We start from the raw sequence: 21,943 nt of genomic DNA on the forward strand, positions 1-21,943 counted from the left end.
TGCCCTTTTTCCCTCTCAGTGCTTCTTCAAGGAGGTCCTTGAACCTCAGGCCTCAGAATTACCTGTCTGACTTGTTAAAATGCAAATTATAGGGCCTGGCTATAAAAACAATTTCTAGGGTAGGGTGGGATGCAGGAGTCAGCATTTCTAACAAGTTCCTGTTAATATTATGCACACTGAATCTGAGAACTCCTCCTCCATCTACTTTCAAAAGTTTAGAAGTTTAAAAAGATGTATTTTGTCCACTGGAGTTTAATACAAACGTGGAGCCTAAGTTATTTTATCCTACACCAGCACTTGAGTGTTTCTTAGTTTCTGGAGAGCAGTGACCTTGCCTTATTTATTGTCTCACTGTCTGGTCCCTATCACTGTATTTAACGCCCAACAGATGTTTATGGAGTTGAAGTGATGATCGCAAAGGACCCCTTTCTAGGCCCACCCACCTGCCACCCAGCTTCCACTCATGTTCCTCTACACTCGCCATAAAATAGCCAGTGTGAATCTATAAAAATGGCAATTAGATAATTTCACCACCTGCTTAATATCCTCCAAAATCTCTCTGTGGTACTCAGACTATACTCTAAACTCAGACTCTTGATCTCTGGCTACCCTCATGGCCTCAGCCCATACTAATTCTACTGCCTGCCTACCACACTATAGCCAAATGAACTTCAGTACACCAAACTCATTTTAACTTTAGGGGTTTTGCACAGCTTTTCCCTTGTCCAGGAGTGCTCTTTCTCCTGACGTTATGTTGCTGGACACTGGTCATTATGGCTTGAGGTAACCTCATCAGAATCCCCATCTAAAGTGGTCACCAAATCATTCCCTACCACACCCCATTTTAATTTTCTGCCCAATACTCATCACCATTTGATATTTTGCTTGCTTTTCTGTGTTTACTGTCTTGCTTCACTCATTCATTAATTCATTCACTATTTATTTAGTACCTGTTGGTACCTGGCACTATTCCCAGCACTGGAGATATAGCAGTAAAGAGTTTCTACTTTTATGAACAATCAAGAAATACAGATATATCAGATGATGATAAAGTTCTGTGAAAAAAACAATAGAGTTAAAGGGATAGAGAAGATGAGGAGTGCTCTTTTAGATAGACGGGGAGGTCTTTTACTATGTGTGCCATTCGAGCAGAAGTCTAAATGCATATAAACTGCAAGGGAACACAGACTTCTGTTTCATTCGCCATAATATTCCCAGTGAGCAGGTGTGTATCTGGCATATAATAGATGGATTAATAAATACTTATGGGACAAATAAATATGCATAGCCCTCTCTTAGCACTTAAACACTGCATTTACTTCTCTGGCTTCTAAACCAGGCTTTAAGTTTCATTGACAGGGAATGAGTCTTTTCCTCTATCCCTAGTATCTCACAAAAGGGTCTGGCTCAGAGTAAGCATGGGAATGTTTGTGAAATAAAGAAGTAGGGATTATGATGAAGTAGTCTGTCATAATATACTCAGGGACATCCTGTAAACTTGAGCCAAAACTTGTATTGCTTTAGAAGTTCATGTGTGTTTTTAAGAAGCAAGTGAATTCATTTCAATTAGTAAATTATACGGATAATGGCATGTAATAGTAACTAAATTGTTGGTTATTCTTTCAGAAAACTAATTTCTTTCACATCGAGCATTGGCATATTTAAAAGCCAGAGTAATAGATTTTTCTCAGTCCCTTACCTCCTCCCTTGACCTATCTTGCTGGTTCAGACTGTTTAAAGTATACCTGAATATGCTGTGAAGTGCTACCAACCAACAGCCAGCTGAATCTCACAGACTTTCAAAATGATAGACTTGGGTACTAAACAAAAACAGACTAACTGAACTATAACATCGGGCATTTCAGCACTTCCGTTTGAAAATAAATGAGCATTTCTGAACCAGACACAGTAATGATGACAGACGATAAAACCTAATACAAAAGAGGTCACCAGCAGCCTAGAGCAAAGCAGTTCCCATGCCAGTTCTGTGCCTCTTGCATGCTCTGTGCAGATACATTCACTTTCTTTTCTCAAAAAGTCGTTGGAAAACTATATAGAAACTAAACTCAAGCCATATTTCTTACTGGCCATCTAAGTAAAGTGGAAAAATTATGATGTCAAAGATCAGAAACAGAAATCTCTTATTTTTCCTTACTGCAAGCCATTAATTCACATTAAAAAGGTCAAGGCTAGATATAGAAAAAATCTTGACAGTGGCAAAAACTGTACAATGATTTGCCTATGCCCCTCATGTGCTTTCTCTCTTAACGCTACTCCCCACTTCCAATCCCACCCATGTCCTGGTGACTGAAGATCCAGAATTTGTCCTCTGCTGTCCCAGATCTAGCACCTTCAGTATTTTTAGCACCTGGCTGCCATATGTCTTTTTCTAGCAAGATTCTGCTGAAACCTTTTATCTGAAAACCATTAGGGTTAGACTCTCAATGCCCATTAAGGTGAAAATTAAAAGGTGAAAGTAGTGTTTCTAAGTGGTATTTCAAGAATTATTGGTATCCCTGAGATTACTAGGCCAAAAAATTATTCATTGATCAAAGAAGTACTTGGAAAACTGAGTACTATATTGCCTACTTGGAAAGTTGTTGGAATACTTACAAGAGTTAAAAAAAATGGAAAAACCAAAATAATTTTCAATTGGGGGATAGTTAAATACATTCAAGAACAGTAATCAGCTGTGAAAATAGGTGATCTAGATTTCTACATATTATTCTGAAATGCCTCCTAGACATGTTGAATAAAAACCAAATCAAATTTCTAAACATGACTAATGTCTTGTTTAAAAAACCCAAAGCCTATGTGTGTATGTGTGTTTTATACATAATACAATAAAATAAAAATTCCATAAGGATGTATACCAAATTATTAAGAGTGACAGCCTCTGGGGAATAGGATTGGGGGGCTGAGGGGGACTTACATTTATACTTTATAGATTTAGGTATTATTTGAAATGTTTTATAGCCCCTTTATTACTTTTATAATAAAAAAAACAAGCACTATATTAAAAAATAGAAGTAAAATCCAGCAGTAAATACATCTGTTTAGCTTTAAGTGAGCATGTCCCTAAGTCATATGATCAATAGACCCCTGTTTTGTGGAACACTCAGAAACAACTTGTCCAACAAATTTTGAAGTTACTGCACTCAAGGCTCTCCTTGCTCCCTGTCAGCATATGGATTTTCACCTTCTGTGACCTTCTATAAATGAGTGAAGGAGGTAGAAGGGACCTCAGAGATGATCTGGGACAAACCCCTCCCTTTTGAAATGAAGGGACTAAGTCATAAAAAGAGAAGGGCCTTGGCAAGGTCAGTTTGAAGCTCTCAATTCTAACCTAGCTCCTTCCACATCTTTCCTGTAGTCACCAGGTGGCCTAATGGGCCATGACCCTTAGATTTCATTAAAAAAATCATTAAATTTTTCAAAAAGTCATTTAAAATATCTCCAGCACTCAAGGAAATTGCAGGACCTCTAAGCCCTGGCCTCAGTGTTTTCCCTGCAGTTCCAGGCACAACAGTCCTGATGACCTCTTCCCCTCCCAGCAGCTTGTCTCCTTCTACAGCTTTTTAGAAGGAAGTAAGTGCTATTCAAAGGAAGAGACCCTGGAGCTAACTGGTAGAAAGCAGCAAGGGCCTTGAGGCAACTTGGGATCCCTAGTGAAGTATACTATATAGAAGAATAAAGCTATCCATTCTGTCAAACAGCATGACCTTGAGTTGGGCAGAACTTGGTTTGAATCTGTCTTCTTGATTCTGTCTTTTACTAGCTATCTAATATTGTCAGGTTCCTTAACTCCTGTGAGCAATGTCTCCTCATCTCTGAAACATGTCACGCCTTGTGGTGGATATTAACAAAGATGGTGGCTGGGACAGTTGCTAGCCTGGGGTGCAGTGTATGTAGTTAGTCAAGAAAGGTTAATCCCCATGTTTCCCTCACACAACCAACTGCTACAATCTCCAACCCGAGGGTACCAATCCAAGGCAATAGGCCCAAGGGTTATAACTGAAATGGTACCTGTGCTTGAAATGGTACCTATGCTGGTGGAGGAGATGACGTGACTTGGGAACAATAGGTGTGACAGGTGCACTGATAGAAGTGAGTTCCAGTGTACCATCCTTCTGAGTGTCAGGGCACCACTCTCAGCCGGCACCCATCATCCTGGGGGCCTGACACTGGAGCTGCCTCTCAGTGACCCAGAGGCCTTAAGGGGATTTGCTGCAACTTTGGCTGGACTCAAATTTGTTATAAAGTTTTCTGGAAAGAACTGCAGGCATCATAGCAGTTGAGCTGATCAAGGAAAGTATGAGCAAGGGGCAAACCAGTGGAGAAGTTAGGAGCACAGGCTGTTAAAGCCATACCACCTGCATTAAAATCCTGTCTCCGGTGCTTCTGTGTGGGTCCAACATCTGTGACTCAGCTTTCTGATCAATGATTTGGTAGCAATAATAGTACTTACCCCGTAGGTTTTACACACACACACACACACACGCACGCACGCACACACAAACTTATATATATGTACATACACACACACGATTAAATAAGATAATGCCTTTGAAGCACTGAGCACAGTGTCTGGTAAGCAGTAAGAGAAAAATACACAGAAAAATACTTGGCACTGTTAACAAGCTATTTAGTCTGTTAGTACTAGACTGAATGGCTATATTACTGATGATTTAAAAGCACAAAAGATGTGGGTAGGATGGCTGATGTCAGCTTTGTTTATCAAGTCACAGAGGAGTAGATACAGCTACTCTTTGGGATCATAATTGATATTGAATCCTCGGTCTGGCTCTTACTAAAGTGATCTTGGGTGAGTTGCTGAACCTTTGATTTTCTATGTAAAGCTGGAGGATAATGTCAATCTTGTGGATTGACTGTTAGAATAACAAATACAGTTATAGGGAAATAAACCTGACATACCGCCTGGCACAATAAATCCTGGCTTCTTTCCTTCCTTACCCTAAGTTAGCAAACCAGACAAGAGGATTGGCTAAAGAATAGTGTTTAGAAGTATATTTAATAAAGAGAGCATTCTACATGGGTTCAGAGATGATAAAAAGATAAAATGAAGACTTAGGACAGGAGGACCTTAAAAGTTCCTCTCACCTTCATAATCTGACTGTTTAAGTGACTATTTTATTTTTGTCACATAAATCTTGGCTCTGTCACCTAATAAATGAGAACTTTAACAAGTTATTTGACTTTGTTTCCTCTTCCGTAAAATGTAGATAAAAATTGTACCCAGTTTTCAGGGCTACTGTTAAAATTTGGTGAGATAAAGCACTCAATGCCAGTTACCACTGTTGTTGTAATGGCCACTATTAAGATTAAGAAAGATAATGTATGTGGAAAGTAGGGCATAGTGCTTGGCATATATGTAGTGTTCAAAAAATATTATTACCTCTACTACCACTATTGATCTTACATTATGAATAGCTATGGCCCAAGGAAACCAGTCAGTAATACATGCTGTCATCCCAGTAATTACACATTGAAATAGAGACACCAAAAGGTATTAGGATAATTAATACAGGTCAACCAGGAATAAAAGCTTTCTGGAACAAACAGCCTTGTTCAGCTCAGACAGAGGGTGGGCTTACCCATGGGGAGCAGCTGGTGCTGGCTGCACTCTCTCGCCAGCCTTGGGGACCACACACATGGAGACAGTGTTGGGGTGTATAATGATGGTTCATCTCACAAAGTGTAATATAATAATGCCTTGGCCTGAAACGATAGCTTTCAGCCAAAAATTCAAAGCTATCTAGTGAGTATCTCATTAATCTTTGGGATCCTACTGTGATCAGGGTGGGTAGACATTGCTAATACCTTATAAAGATGAGAGCATACAGTTTAGAGACATTAAATACCTTGTTTTTGCTACAACAGTCTACCAGTGCTGACAGAGGGCTTGAAACCCAGAATGTTCCCCTGAGGCCCAGGGCTTCAAGCCCTACCCTTGAAAACATCTTGAAGGGAGAGTGGATAGCATACCTTTGATAAGATGTGCCCTTTGCCCCATTCCCTTCCTAGACCAAATAGCTGCAAGGCTTACCTGTCACTGAACTGAACCTCTTCTCCGTTCCTGGCCCAGCTGATGGTAGGTCTGGGGTTGCCTATGGCCTCACAGTGCAGAAGCACACTCAGTGTTCCACTGGCCAGAGCCACAGTCTGCCCAAGGTGGGTAACCACTTCGGAGGCAGAGAGCTGCTGGGCAGCTGAGATCTTCCGTAAGATGGTGGGCTTGCGGTGTGGCCTGCGAGAGCCACCGCCAGCCTCCCCAGAGGAGGAAGTCCGGAGTGAGCTGCTGAAGCCAGACACATGTTTATGAGGCGGGATGGCCACAGGGGGCATCTTCCGCTCGGATGGCTTGAGGAGCATGTCCTGGTGCTCCAGGTGGCTGCGGAAGATCTCCTGGGCCAGCTGGGCCACCAAGTGCTTGCTGTAGACGTCACGAAGCTCCTCGGGCTGCTGGGAGAGGTTCTGAAGGATGTCGTCCAGGCGCTGCTGCTCTGTCACAATGGTGAAGGGCAGGTGCAGGAGGGCCTGCTCAGCGTTCTGGTCCTCCTCTGAGGACGTGTTCCTTTCTGTGGAGTCCTGGACCTCCCACGAGGCCAGGAGCTCTCCCGGCCAGCCCCCCTGCTCCAGCAGCCGAGAGACAAAGTCATCGTAGCGGCTCCCTGGGTCAGCAACGAGGCCCCGCTTCTCAGCCTTGCTGCCATTAGAGAAGATTCCGTTCTGGTGTTTGTGGGTCTGCAGGGCCTCCTTGGGGTTGGCTTTCCTCATTGGGAGGGCCTCCTCCTCGCTCCTCAGGCTCAAGGGCCTGGCCACGAGCTTCCTATTGCCTCCTATAAGCTTAATCACAAACTGCTCCCGGGCTGGTCCTGCGGAGCAGGTGTAGATGCCTGCATCCGAGGGCTTGAGCCGGTGGATCTTCAAGTAGCCAAAAGGGGCCACGGTGACATGGGCGGAGCTGATAAGGTGCTGGCCGTCTTTCTCCCAGGTGATGAGGGGCTTGCGGAAGCGCCGCGTGGGGCAGCGCAGCACCACTGCAGTCTTGGGGAGCAAGTATGCGAACCCCCCCACGACGAAGTGCAGCTTCCTCTGCCTGCGGGTCTGGATATATATCTTCCTTGAGGCCGCAATGTGTGGGCTGTGCTTTGTGGATGGCCGCCCGGGCCCTGGAATGAAAGGGAAGGTGGATGAAAAGAAAAATGAGAGATGCAGCAACAAGAGAGAGGGAAAAAGAGAGGGAGAAGAGAAGAGAAAGAGGAGTGGAGGGACAAAAGAGAGAAGAGGGGAAAAAAGTGCTTCAGAGTTTATTTTGGTCAAGGCCTTCATCGGCCATCTTAGGTTTTACTGGAGGAACTGGCTACCAGCTGTGCACCATCAAGCTGCCGCCACCATCAAAAACCAAACTAATGCGGTGCAGTAGGGCAACCTGCTCTCACCCTGCTGGGTCTTTCTGCCCCTAGAAGCTGAGATGCAGGGTTCTAGATGGAGGAGGATCCCAGGGGAAAGGCAGTTCCTCTCATTAAAAGGATTAAAAAAAAAAGTCAGCATCATAAAAAAAAGCAGAGGACAAAAAAAAAAAAAAAAGAAGAAAAGAATGTCTCCCTTTCAATGTTTATGTTTTGGGTGCCGCAGAGCAATGTTTATGTTTTGGGTGCCGCAGAGCATCAGGGCCCTCGTATACACAAGGGAGGAGAGCCCAGAAGTGTTACAACTCCAGGGATTAGTATTAAAGAGAACGAATCTGTTCAGAGTAGTTTAAAACCCCAGAGTGGATAACATTAAACTTCATTAGTGATAGGCTGCCTCCAGCTTCCAGATCTCTGTATGCCAGCAAGTGAACTTTGCTCTACCTCCTGCGAACCGTTTTTGCAGGAGAGAAGAGAATTCCACCTGGCCACATGTAATTAAGATTCCTTTTCCATCTCCAGCTGAGCTCACTAGCCTGCTGCCCTCCAGGGTCCAACAATCTTCCACCGGTCTGGGTTTAGGGAAGGTTACTGCATGGCTAAGCCTGCTTCCGTGAGGGTTCCATCTCCTCATCTCCACAGCTCTGAGGTACTCACTTGCACAGGTTGCCAGCATACAAGGCCTGATGGATGAAGAGAACGGCAGGGGAGGGCACAGGGAGGAATTGACAATAGCTGAGACTCCGGTTTTCAGCACTTTCCGGCAAATGGCACTTCGAGTCTGGGTTCCCTCCCCACAGCTTGTGGAACACTGGTGGGGAAAGAAAAACCAGATGCATGTAAATGCAGAGAACTACAGGCTAATAGGTTTTTACATGAGTTCTCAAACTCAACAAAATATGAGAAAAGTTGCTTGGAAAAGCAGTAGCCACTGAGAGAAATATTAATTAAGTGACACTGCGGAAAGACATGTCCATATCGTTCCCACATTCTATTCTAAGACTTCCTACTCTAAGGTTTCCTATGGACGTTGTATTCATTTTCACTTATAAGACCTGGGCTTTAGAGTTACAGAGTCAAAGAGTCCTGTGTTCAAATGCTAGCTCAACATTTTACTACTTGGCAAGTTACCTAAACTGAGGCTGTTTCCACTTCTTATGCTTATTTCGCAAGGTTGGAATTAAATAATACATTTTAAATGTCACACACAGAAATAACACTAATTCTTTCTCCTTCCTTTATAAATAAGTTTTTTTTTTAATGTTAAGCATCAGATAATTGTTATATATCTACTTTGTATAAGGTGGGGTGCTAGATATCATGGAAAAAAGGTGCACAAGATGGTTCCTAATCTCAAGGAGCTGTCATCAAATAAAGGGAAAAAAATCCAAATTCATTGTTAAAATGAAAGAGTAAATTAGGGATACAGAAATCAAAACCATAATGAGATACCATTTCATATCCACTAGAATGGCCATAATAAAAAAGGCAGACAATAATAAGTGTTGGTGAGGATGTAGAAAAATAGAGCCTTCACAAATTGCTGGTGGGAATGTAAAATAGTATGGCCCTCTTGGAAAATAGTTTGTTTCTTAAAAAGTTAAATATAAATTTACCATATGACCCAGAAATTTCACTCCTAAGTATCTACCCAAGAGAAAAGAAAACATACATCCACACGAAACATTGTATGCGAATGTTCATAGTAACATTATTCATAATAGAAAAAAAGGGAAAGTCTATCAATGGTAAATGGATAAACAAAATGTGGTATATCTAGACAATGGAATATCATTCTGTCATAAAAAGGAATGTAGTTCTGATACATGCTACAACAAAGGTAAATCTTGAAAACATTACGCTAAATTGAATATTACCATATTAAATTATACCTAATAAAGCTGTTTAGAAAGTTAAGTAGTAATAAAATAACTTATTAAAATATAAAACTAAAACACACGTGATGGATTATAAAATGAATGCTAACTACTGTTGCATGGTTATGGTATACTGGAGAATTCGTGACCTAGGTCTTGAAGATGGGTGGAGCCTGGATGGGTTTAGAGACCCAGAGATAAGCATGGGAGACAGGAAAATATACAGAACAAAGGTAGAACATTTCAGTGCAGAAGCAAGCTTGGGCACAGAGCTAAACCTATCTGACTGAACAGGGAACACGTTGGAAGTGTCAAGAGTTCAAGAGGTAGTTTGGGGCCAGACGTTGGAGACTTTTAATTTTTAGACAGGAGGTTTGGAATTGGTCCATAAAGCAATGAGGAGCCATTGAAGGGAGGAGTGAAATGATGAAAGAGGTGTTTTGAGAAGGTTAATCTGGCAACAGTGTCCGGGAGGGATGGGAGTAGGAGATGGATGGTAGGCAGGGATTTCAGTTAAGGAGGCTGCCACAGTAGTCAAGGCTTGAGATGATAAAACCTGAACTAGGGTCATGGCAGTGTGCCACATTACTTTGAAAAATGACAGTAAAAACCAAAAAATATTATCTTATATTTTCAAGTTTTATACGCTAGTTCACTGAAATAAATGATTCCGTGCAAAGTTCTATGATATACACCATCCTGAAAGACATTTAAAATGCAAAAAAATGTGAGAGAGAGTCAAACCCATTGGTTTTGTTCCCGGATGATCGTGGATTCCAGATTCCACTCATCCCTTATTTTATAGTAAATGACAGCACCAAATCCAGGGATCGGGTAGAATGGAAGTAAAGAGCCTGAAAATTTTAAAAGCATGGTCATTTCAATGCTGCCAAATAGAAAAATAGACTGCATGTCAGAAGATCGATTTATGATTTTGGTCAAGTTTAGTTCTTTCTCTATGCTCAATTTCCACACCTCTAAAATAGAGAAACTAAGCTAGTGTAGGGATTTTCAAACTGTGTTCCATAACTATGTTGAGAAAGTGATTCACTGGGTTCTCAGGTGAACTAGAGACCCAACCATTGGAAATCTGGGATCCCCTACATACACTTCAACCCAAACAGCTCTGATTTGATCTGTTTTAGGTTTTTGGCTTCATATTAACACTTCAGTTGAAAAAAAGTTACAGTGGCTTTAATTTTTAAAAGAACAACTAGGCTATAGGATCTTCTCAGCTCTAAAAATCTTCTAGCTCTAAAATTTACTACTGTAATTTCTTTTACATAGTTTTTTGGCGGACAGTGTCCCTAAAAATGTGATTTAAAAATATTTAATAGCCAACTCTTTCAGGAGATGGAAGGGTTTCCTTTAAAGAAGAGAAGTAAGGCCTTTTGAGAGGTCTTATTCTCAGAATAGAATCCAACAGTTAATCTTATTTGAAGTGTCTAAAACTTTGGCTAAATTCTGCCTCCGAGGGATTCTGTGCAGTCACCACGAGACTGAGCCAGATAGTGGAGGATAAAAACACCCATAGATCATCCAGGTCTTCCTTTCTCCAAGGGGTCTTGTGGGAGTGTGGAATGCACATCTCATCTCAGCCACAGGGTGAAGGGAAGGGCAGTAGGGATGACAGGGCCAGCTAGAGCCTCCGTGAACACCACAAGGAACACTTTTGTATGGCACCAGCGTGGGTTTCCTCCCAGTGAATCTGTGATAACTTCCTGCCATTCCCAGCCCCTCCCAACATTTGTATTTTCCATTCATCAACCCAGATAACTCAGAACCTGAAAACATTCCTTGGATAAGGGCTAACTGTTCCTAGTTCCCAAAATATAACTTCCTTCTCCTAGGAAGACTGCCAAAGGTGGAGGAGGTCTACATCTTGACCATGGGTCCAGCTGGTCAAGGTAAGTGCTTTCTTTTATTTATTCTCTTCCTCCTGACAATGAGCAGGGATGGGAGAGAATCATAACAATAATTAAGGTTAACTTTTACTACACACAAAGCACTTGACATGCATCATTTAACTTAAGCCTCTCAATAACCTTAAGGTAGACAGTGTTATTATCTCCAATATTCAGATAAGCAAACTACGGCCAAGAAAGGTAAAGTAACTAGCCCAAGGTTATTACTGCCTTCATACATTGCTGGTGGGAATGTAAAATAGTATAACCAGTAAGTGGCAGAGTCAGCATTAGAACCTAAGTTTGCCTGTCTTTCAGTCTGAACTTTTAACCATAGGTGACACTGTTCTAAAGTTCTGCTTTACCCAATGGGACCCATGGGAACTCAGTTCAGCTGTCTCCTCTCCTTAGTGCCTAATCGCAAGGGTCCCTCCTTCAAATCTGAAGGCCGAAAAGAACTTTTTCTGAATTCTCTGTGTCCCATGTGCTCAGAGTCTACAAAGTCTGGGAACATGGGAGGATAATTATAATCATGCAATCAGCATCCTACTCATGGGAGAATATCACCAATGGACTTAGGAGAGCAAGGCCTTTTACAATATGCCCTGGGAGGAGGTCTTCATCTAGAGCCACTTGGCAAATACATCAGTGCTCTCTCCTGCACTGCTATTTTTGTTATGATTTTTAAATATATAATACCCAAATCAACATTCCATGGAACAATTCTCACTATCACGTTCATGAATGCACACACACATACACACACACATACACACACACTTGAATACACACATGATCATTCTACACACTTTTAATCCTTTATCCTGCTGAAGTAAAATTGTTTATAACACACAACATTTTAGTGTTCTGAGACATTTGGAGTGAGATAAAACGAGAAGACAATTTTACTGACAAATTATAAAACCTGTGATACGTAGGTTAACTCTCAATTGCTATGCACTTCTCAGGCACCATCTGATAGAACTCTACATGGGTTGGTCAAATGTGGGGCAAGCACTCTGAGAACCTATGGTCATTGAGCTGGCATCTTAATTTTTAGAGGTAGCTTTCTTCTTTGTGGAACCAAGTGTCTCTGTGATGTGTTTCAACCAGCAGCACCACCATCCTGTGAGTTGTATATCATATAAAGAAGGCAATGGGACCAGCAAAGCCAATTCAGATGATGCTTACATGCAAGAAAGAAGAGGGTCTTGAATCTGTTTTTGACACTTCAGGCTTATCGATCCTATTCTTGGCTAAATTTGCTTGTGGGGCAATAATTTGGAGGTGGAAGGAGACTTCTCTATGGAAGACACGCAGGCCTTTTTCAGGCAATTCAAATGTAGTGGTTGAAAACTAGTATGTTGAAACTGGGTGTATATGAATCAATTTATGCTAGTGTTAGAATACGAATTACTTAGACAAATAAGTTACTTGGGGGTATATCACTAATTTATGTGGTAAGTCAGGAATGGTGAATGCTGATACAATCATCTCCCTAAGTGCAAGGTAACAGGGGAAATCAAGTTCTCTTGCTGGGAAGTTGTTGAAGTTTTGGAGCCAGAAAACTGACAGTAAAGAGGAAAGATTTCCTTGGCCTTATTTTCCTAGTAAGTCATATTCCTTATTGTCCAGTAACTTGGAAGAGAAGAACTAGAGAGGCTTGGCCCTTCCTGAGTAGAGACTAGAAACATCTGGGAGTAAGAGGTGCAGGGAGGTCAAGAAAGCATGTGTGGAGATAGTGAGAGAAGAACCTGGTGTTCTGAGAGAAACCCTGGGTCCAAGCAGCATGAACGAAGCCTGGTTTTGTTCCATGAGGAATCTGTTTATAATTTCACGCTTCCGATTGATGACTAAGGGCTGGCTGCTTAACTCGAATCCCAGAACCAATTAAATGTTAGTCATACACCATGGTAAAATGGTTACAAAAATCCTGCTCCATAACGTTAGGAGGATTACGTTTGTTCTATTCTGGCATTCTGCATGTATACATTTGGGGTATCTTCTTTTCCTCCTTATTTCTGCCTTTTTCATGATCTCCTTCTGAGGACCATACATACCTCTGTCCAGTCAGAGAGAAGCCACTCACTGGGACAGTCATCTTTCTTGCAGGCTTGCTGGGAGGCCAGTTTTGAGGCTGAACAGAAGGTATCAGGAAGCTCTAGGAAGCTGCCATCAGCCATGCGCTGCTTGCAAAGAACCTCGCGCTTCTGAATGCCCCCTCCACAGGTCCTGGAGCACTGAGGAAGGACGAGAAAGTACGAGAAAGTCAGCCCAGCATAGAAGGTGGTGTGTTTCAGGTGCCAATTTCTACCTTTGCCTTAGCTGAGTAAAGAGAGAAAAAAGGAAAAAAAAAAAAAGAAAGAAGGAAAAAAAGAAAGAAAAACCAGAAACCAGCTCAAAGGATTTTGCCTTCTCTCCTTGAAATGAACTTCGTAGCAAGATCTAAACCCTCTTCTCTTAATCTCAAGTATTTAACTAGAGCATCCAGGAATTTTAAGAGCCTTTAAATCATAGAATGCTGCTTCTAAACTATGATTTGTAGCCACCTAAGACAACTGGTTTAAAAGGTTAGTATAAGAGTGTTAAACATATTTACGACCCAGTGAAAATAATCTGTGCAGCTTCCTGAATGAATGAACAAGAGAGTTCCTGCCATCATTGTAAACCTGGAGAAATTAATCTGCAGAGAAGGCAGGCCTTTCTCTCTAAGTGTAAACATCCACTCTAATGGAGGGACATTAAATTTGAGGCCTGGTTTTCTGAAGAACTCCCCCGGAAGACTTTTCTTGTAGGATTTGTGAATTCTTAGGGCAGTGGGAGCAAGAGCCACCGAAATTTGGGATATATAAAAAAATAACCTTATTTCAGTGGTTTTCAGCAGGATCCCAAACACACTGTCTACATGTAACTTAATAATTGTAATCCAGTTGCATGAGGAGGGAGGGAGGCAGGCCTCATGTAACATAGAGTGTTGACTGTTATTCCAAGTCTTTCCCCCCTCCCTTGCAATAGCAAAAGCACCCCTAATTTCTAGCTGGGCACATGATTTTTCAGCATGTAGACTAGATTTACCAACCTCTCTTGAAGGTAGACATGACCAGGTGACTAAGTTCTGGCTGATGGGGTATAAGAGAAAGGGTTGTGTCATTTCAGGGAAATGCCCACAAAGTGTGACATTTCCCTCTTCTTCCTTTTTGCTGGGCGGAATATGAACACGATGTCTACTACAATATAAGCCTCCATCTTGGACTGTGATAGGCAAAAAGCAGCAGCCTGTGTTCCTAGTGGCGAAGCCACCATACCAGCCCTGGACAGAGTGTGTTTCTGTGAGAAAGAAATACTTCTTTTATTTAAGCCATTTCTTCATGTTCAGGCAGATTTAATCTGTAAGCCTCTGACTGTGCTGCGGATATTTTTCTAATAAATTCTAAGGAGCGCTCTGCTTTCCTCAAGAATAGCCCCCTTTCTTTAACCTGCTCCCTTTGGGCTCTCTGGGAAATCAGACCTGGGCGTAAAGCCTGAGGGTTTGTGCTGAAGGAGCTGCTCCTGCTGCAGCAGTGGCCTCTAAGAACCACTGTGCTCACTGCATTGTATTCAGAACCGGGAGGGACATTTGTGCCCACAGCTGAGGTTAGGATAGTGACACAATGTCCCTGAGTAGTGAGAATGCTGTTGTGGCCCATCTGTTAACCCCTTACTCAGTGGTCCCAGTCTTGGATGAATTTTTAAATCACGTGAGGTTTTTAAAAAAGTACTGAGGCCTTAAATTTAACCACAAATTTAATCATTAAATCGGAAACTCTGGGAGATGGGTCCCAGACATCAGTTTTTTAATTAAAAATATATTTTTTTAATTCTTCCAGGTAATTCTGCAACCAGGGTTGAGAACCATCTCTCAAGTGAATGTCCCTCTACCACTTTCAATGGAAATAAGATAAACATAGAACCAGTGGTTGTTTGGACCCCATCTGATCAAACGTGCCCTTTGTTTGCAGTTGTGAATGGCTTGAGGTTACAGAGCTACTGGATAATGAAGATAGGAGAGCTCTCAACTTAGTCTAGTTAGGCCTTTTAACCTTAGAGCCCTTCAAATTACCCAAGCCAGTGGTGAACAACCTTCGTTTGCATTTCAAATTTAAAAATTTTGAATGAAAATAATCTTATTGAGTCCCATAAGAAAAAAATGTATTTTGTTATGGCTGGATTCAACTACCTATTCACTGAATAAAAGAAGGCTAAGGATAAAGATGAACCCCCACTATGAGGTAGGTCTTGTAGAAGCTGAGGCCAGAGCTGAAATGACTCAATCAACTAAGACTACACAGGGGTGAGAAGTGGTTCTTTTTATTCCGTGTAATATTCCCCGACCTCCTACCGAGCACATTCTCTGGGCTGGGATGGTAGACACAGCTGGAGAATGAGTCTAAGCTCACCTTTTCTTTCCTGTGGTTGTACGAACTGCTCTCTGCTTGCACAGAGGGTGCTCTGACTGCTACTTCATGCTGAGGCCCCAGGCCTCGAAAGGCCCACGCCTGCTGAGAGCCGGGTTTCCACCACACCCTCACTAATGGGCAGTGCTTCCAAATTCCATCCTCAGCCTCCACTCTGTGACTGTCCCTGACTAGCAGGAGCTGGCCCATGATCCAGGTTGAGAACCAACATTCTAAAATAGCTCATCTACACCTTGGTGGCTCTGGATGTGTTCTCGCTAGATGCTTTGATTTCTGAGCTGAAAGGATACATTTGAACACAACTTATAGGCTATACCACAAGCTGGGTGGGTGGACTATATTTAGTGGTCTGCAGCCAATTGTTACTCATCACAGATTCAAACAGTTTCTTCTAAGACTTTGCTTAGCATGTCAGTTAGCCTTAATTAAGGAAAAAATCGATAGCCTCAAAGCTAATGATTCAAGTTTTGAGTGGCCCAGGCCTTTGGATTCTCTGACTCTTCTCTTCTCAATTTTGGTGATTCCCTGGCCTTTTTATTTATCAGAGAAGCAAACTTTTTAGTTATTTGGAGTAGTCCAATAAACTCTTGAAGGATTTTACTTCTTTAATGTATTTTATATCCACACTGCCTAACATGGTGCCTTCTGTCAACATAAACCCTCAATAATATTTGTGGAATTGAACTGAAGTTGGTGGTTAAGGAAAATTTAAATTAGTGGCTAAGAATTCCATTTACTTGGAATAACCCTTCTCATTACTAGGGATAACTAAAGTTTCAAATTGGGTTTTATAGTCTTTTGCATGGCTTCTTAGGTTCAATCTTTCCTTATTTCTGTCAAATTCTCACTTCTAACAAACCGGGTATTCTATCGTCAGATTCGTTATAACCTTCATCGTTCAGCCCTTCTTCAGAACTCTTATATCTAGACAACTAACCATGTGTGTTACTGATTCTTAAGGATTTGCCAAACTTAGAGACTGTATTTTCCACAATACTTTCTATTCTATGAATTACTAAAAGTCTTTCATGAATGAATGTAATTTTGTTCAAATCATAATTGTAAAAAAAAAAAAAAAAGTTTATGCTAACTTGAAAATTTAAATCTTAAGCTCTGACTTCTTCCTTATCCCTACCCAACGTGCCCAGTTAAATATGAATAGGTATCTTGACCTAAAAATGTCTAAAATGGAATTTACGATTCTGTTCCTCCAATATCATCTCAAATGTGCTCTCTTTTCAATCTTCCCCACTCATTTAATGGTGCCACATCCAAGACAAACACTTAGGAAAAGTTATTGATTTTTCCTTTTCTCATCATCTCTCCCCTGACACCCAATCCATGAGCAAATACTTTCAGATTTGCCTCCAAAACAAGGAAGCTTTACCTCCACAATAATAAATTAGGATACCAGCATCTGTGGCCTACACTACTGTTAAGCTTCGTAACCAGTCTCCCAGTTTTTCATTTTCTCAGCTAACAGCAGGATACAAATAGCACACTCAATCTGAAGAGAGTTCCTCTCACTTTCTGATGGCCTGTTGAAAACTCTGTTAGTTGAACAAAACCAGAAGCAAGAGGATAGAGTCTGTCTAGGCCAGTCTCCTGGACACAGGTGAAGAAGGTAGAGAGTGGACCTAGAGGAGCAACAAAAGATATTAAGCCTATCATCTTACTCCTCTACACCTATTCTCCACATGGTAGCAACAGTGATGTCTTTCAAAGCATAAATCAGATCATATAATTCCCATGCTTAAAACCCTCCAGTGGCTTCCCCTAGTGATTAGAATAAAATCCAAACTCCTGTAACCCTGCCCTGAAAAGCCTTATATGTTCCTTGCTCTGATGGAACTTTGAGATTGTCTAACTCAAATCCTTCCACATTCATTCATTCATTCAACACAAAGTTATTAAATATCAATCACGAACCAAGCATGGTTCTAAGTTCTAGGTTCTAACAGTGGACAAGGAGCTTCATGCACTTCTACAATGTCATCTCATACAACTCTCCCTTTCCCTGTATATTCCGGCCACACTGTTTTGTTTTTGCTGTTGTTCCTCCAATGTCGAGCTTGTTTCTCCCGTAGGGCCTTCACACTTGCTCTTCTCTCTACCAGGATCATTCTCCTCTTACATCTTCATGTAGCTGAGAATTTCTAATCTTTCAGCTTCAATTACGTTCTTACCTGCTTGGAGAGGACATCCCTAACCTCCTAGCTAGAGTAGCCAAACCAGTCTCAATCCTATTAATCTCATTTTATTTTAAATAGCTCTTTTAAGTAGCTCTCATCCCTTTCAGAAATTATCATCTATTAGACTATTAGCTCTATGCAGGAAGTGATTTTTGCTTGCTTCTTGTACTACTCATATTAACGTTTGAGAATCGCATTCAAAACATTCTCCCAGGATGATATTGTTACATCTTTAATAAGAGATCTTAGGATTGGATGACTCCATTTCGTTTTTTTTCTTCTACATTCTCTCTCTTTTTTTCTCTTTAAAGTTAATGATTTGTTTGTTTCCCAGTAAAGAAGTGGTCAGGATATGAGCTAAATCATAGAATGACATTTTATAACAGATGCTGGAGGTACGTGATGTTTTGGTATGATTCATAAATATGTATACTGTAGTGAAAATGCTGTATATTTTTCTATGTGAGAAGTAAAGGCTGGTTCATAAAATCATTATCCGCTGAACCTCAAAATGACATCAGACTACTTTACTTCTAATCCTTTGATTATAACTCATAGTCAGATTCCCCACGGGTCCTATTGAGTTTGTCAAGCATAAAAAACATGCTCTTGAAGTTTCTGTTACCCGTGACTGACATTTTAGACGCTTCAATAGTGATGTCAGATTTGTAGGAGTATGGATGTCTTTAGTGCTTGATAGCTGAAATTTTCTTTTTCTAAGTATCTTATAGGTAGATGAACTTCTATTCAATTTCAATAAATGCTTCAAAAATAAACAAGTAGTTGAATAAACACAGCTCTTAAATTCGAGCTGTCAGTTAAAGCTTCTTAGCAAATATGGCAACAAGGTAAAATGCAGGTTAATGTTCTCTTTCAAATTGAGGAAGTAGATGATGAAAATAATCGGTCTTATTTCAAGGGTAGAGATGTAATAAAACTGCCTTATAGACTGTGACCACTCATTTAAAATAACATAGCTGGCTTACTGATTTGCAGATAGGACCTGATTCAGGGGACAGATCTTCAGATGACTGTGTACAGAGTCTGTGACAATATGGTGACAAAACAGCTGCCGGGAAAGTAAACAAACAAACAAACAAAAACAGCTTATTTTGAAGTTTGATCTACAGTAGTCCTCCTTTATCCATGGTTTTGCTTTCTGCAGTTTCAGTTACACTCAACTGTGGGCCAAAAATATTAAATGGAAATTTCCAGAAATAAACAATTCATAAGTTTTAAATTGCACGCCGTTTTGAGTAACATGATAAAATCTCATGCCATCCCACTTAAAACATGAATCAATCCTCTGTGCAGCATCTCCAGTCACGTGCTCTTCCTACCTATTAGTCAATTAGTAGCATCTTGGTTACCAGATTGACTGTCTCAGCATCACCATGCTTCTGTTCGAGTAACCCTTATCTTAATAATGGCCCCAAAATGCAAGAGCAGTGATACTAGCAATTAGGATATGCCAAAGAGAAGCCATAAAGTGCTTCCCTTACATGAAAGGTGAGTATAATATGATGAGATATTTTGACAGACCATATCCACATAACTTTTATTATAGTATATTGTTATAATTATTCTATTTTGTTATTAGTTACTGTTGTTAAACCCTTACTGTGCCTAATTTATAAATTAAACTTTATCACAGGCATGCATGTATAGAAAAAACCATTTTTTATATATATGTATTTTACAGGGTTTGGTACTATCTGCAGTTTCAGGCATCTACTGGGGGTCTTGGAACATATCCCCCACAGATAAGGGGAAACTACTATACACACAAAGCTTTTAGAAAATTCTCAGTGCCAGATGAGGTCCAGACTCCTGAGAACACCCTTCAGGTCCTTCATACTGTAACCTGCATTGAGTTTCCCATGCACATTTCTTCCCTACCTGCCATGTACCGGTACTTTAGCTACGATGGACCATTGGCCCATACCTAGGCACACCGATGCCTTCTCTGCTCAGACCTTGATCCTGTTGTTCCTTCTGTGAGCAATGCCCTTCACCTCCTTGTCCATCTAGAAACTTTTAAGATATTCCTGAAGGCCCAGCTCAAAGGCCACTTCTTCACTAAAGCTTCCTCCAGCACCTCTGCCTCATGCAAATGAGCCATCTCCTATCCACCTTGACCTGGAAGGGTACTGCATCTCCCCTAAAAGGACCAGTCATCTGGTCCTTGTGTTCTGCTGTTTTCCTTTGCCTCCCTGCAAGCACACAGGATCATGCATATTTTGAAGAAAGGCAATGTAGTCATCTGTCTATTCCCCAGTGCCTTGTATAGAATTTGCCAAAAAGCATGCACTTCATAAAGTTTGTTGAATTGATGATTGGATGAATGAAAGAGCCCAAAATCCAGATGTTTAAAAGATGTAAAACAAACATCCAACTGATGGGCTCAACATCCACCTTTTATCAGGCTGTTTTATCATTAGCCAGAAGCTGCTTCTAAGCAAGTCAGCAGTGGATGTCAGCCAGCAGCCGCGTGTGCTCTGCTGGGTGCCCTGACCTGCCAGGTATGATGGAAGACCACTTAGGCAGGGTTTCTTAAAAGTCTGTCTCATTTTTGCTCAAAAAGTTTTCCTGATGTGTTCACATTGATGAAATGTGTTTTTAGTTTTTTTTTTTTAATTGTAGAAGATGAAATTTCAAATTAATTAAGGTTCTAAAGTCTGTGATGACTTTGTGAACATGTTGAGACTGCCTGATGAAGTTGACGGTTCTGAAGTGAGAGGCAGACTGCAAAGAAGAAAAACTTAAAAGAAACAGCAAGAGAAATTTAATAACGTGAAATGAAAAATGTTTGCCTTTATAAATCATCATTTAATATAGTGTGGCACAGAGAGGTAGGTCTCTGGTAAGGGGTGCTACTTCAAAATTTATGTCATAAACAGAATAAATAACAAAAAATGGTACTTATAGTTATCTTAGCTGCCATACATGTTTTATTATATAAAGTCATGGATTCATTAGTTTTATAAGACAAGTAAAAAATATACAATAAGGGGGACACTTGAAAGTTATGATTTTATACAAAAATACAATGTCTCTAGGGGCTTGTATTTTTAAAAGTTTTCCCATAATCATTACATTAAAAAATGTTGCCTGTATTGACACTTTTGGTTTCATCTTAGTAGTTTGATTTACTGAGAGCTGAGTTCAATTCCTTGATACCTCAAGTCATATTATTGAGCCCAACACAAAGTGATGATTATGTTCTATTTCTAAGGTCAACTTTCCAGTTTTAACCTACTGTGCTCTGCTTATAGCTTCTAACTCATTTCATTCATTTATTCATTCGCTCATTCATTTTTTCATTAAATATTTACTGGGCACTTGCCGAGTGCCAGGCACTGTATTAGGTGGTGGGGATTTAAGATAATTAATAAATGGTTACTATGTCTCAGGTACTTGCAGTTCTGCCGGGGAGAAAAATTATCATAAAATGTGATTAATTTTACAAAAGAGGGAATATAGAGGAGAGTGCAACTAAGTCTTTATGAAAAAATTGTTGAAGGCTCTTTGGAGGAGGTGACATATGAGGGGCTGGCCAGGGAGATAAAAAGTGCTGGCAGAGACAGATTACTGTTTTTAGACCACGGGTATAAAGGACATGGCATGTTTAAGTAACTCTGAGGAGTCCTGAGAATGTGGAGCATAGGTTTCATGGAGAAGGGTAGCTGGGAAATGAGACTGAGAAGGCAGATGAAGGAAAGATAATGAAGGGTCTCGGACATAATCTCAAGACCATGGGGTGTCATTAAGGGTTTTTAAAGTAAGAGAGTAATATGATCTGATTTGTAGAAAATGACTCAGGTAGCAAAGGCCAATAAGTTCCAAAGGCAACGGCCCTGTGAGATGTTAATAGGTGTGCCAGGGAAAAAGGTTTCCTGGTCAAATAAGTCTAAATAACACTGCACACCTTATACCTATTTGGGGGTTCTCAGCACATATTAATATTTTAAAGGCTCAACAGAGGGCCTGTAGTAAAGAACCATCAACACCAGGTTGGTGAACACTGGATGAGAGTTAAGCAAGACAATACGAGGAGATCAAGTAAAAGCCTGTTTGTCATGG

The 21,943-nt window shown here is 40.8% G+C and overlaps 1 protein-coding gene across 3 annotated transcripts in view; it reads right to left on the bottom strand.

Moving 5' to 3' along the window:
* The window catches only part of ADAMTSL1 (ADAMTS like 1), a 387,565-nt gene that overhangs the window by 124,099 nt on the left and 241,523 nt on the right, over positions 1 to 21,943 (bottom strand). For all 3 annotated transcript variants that reach the window (XM_039870536.1, XM_039870472.1, XM_039870576.1), the window contains 3 exons: positions 13,275 to 13,454; positions 8,091 to 8,244; positions 6,068 to 7,193 (listed from right to left, as the gene is read on the bottom strand). In XM_039870536.1, coding sequence (XP_039726470.1) covers positions 6,068 to 7,193; positions 8,091 to 8,244; positions 13,275 to 13,454 — 1,460 coding nt within the window. The remainder of the gene's footprint in view (positions 1 to 6,067; positions 7,194 to 8,090; positions 8,245 to 13,274; positions 13,455 to 21,943) is intronic.

Source organism: Pteropus medius, unplaced genomic scaffold (genome assembly GCF_902729225.1).
Source record: "Pteropus medius unplaced genomic scaffold, Ma_sr-lr_union100, whole genome shotgun sequence".
NCBI lineage: Eukaryota > Metazoa > Chordata > Mammalia > Chiroptera > Pteropodidae > Pteropus > Pteropus medius.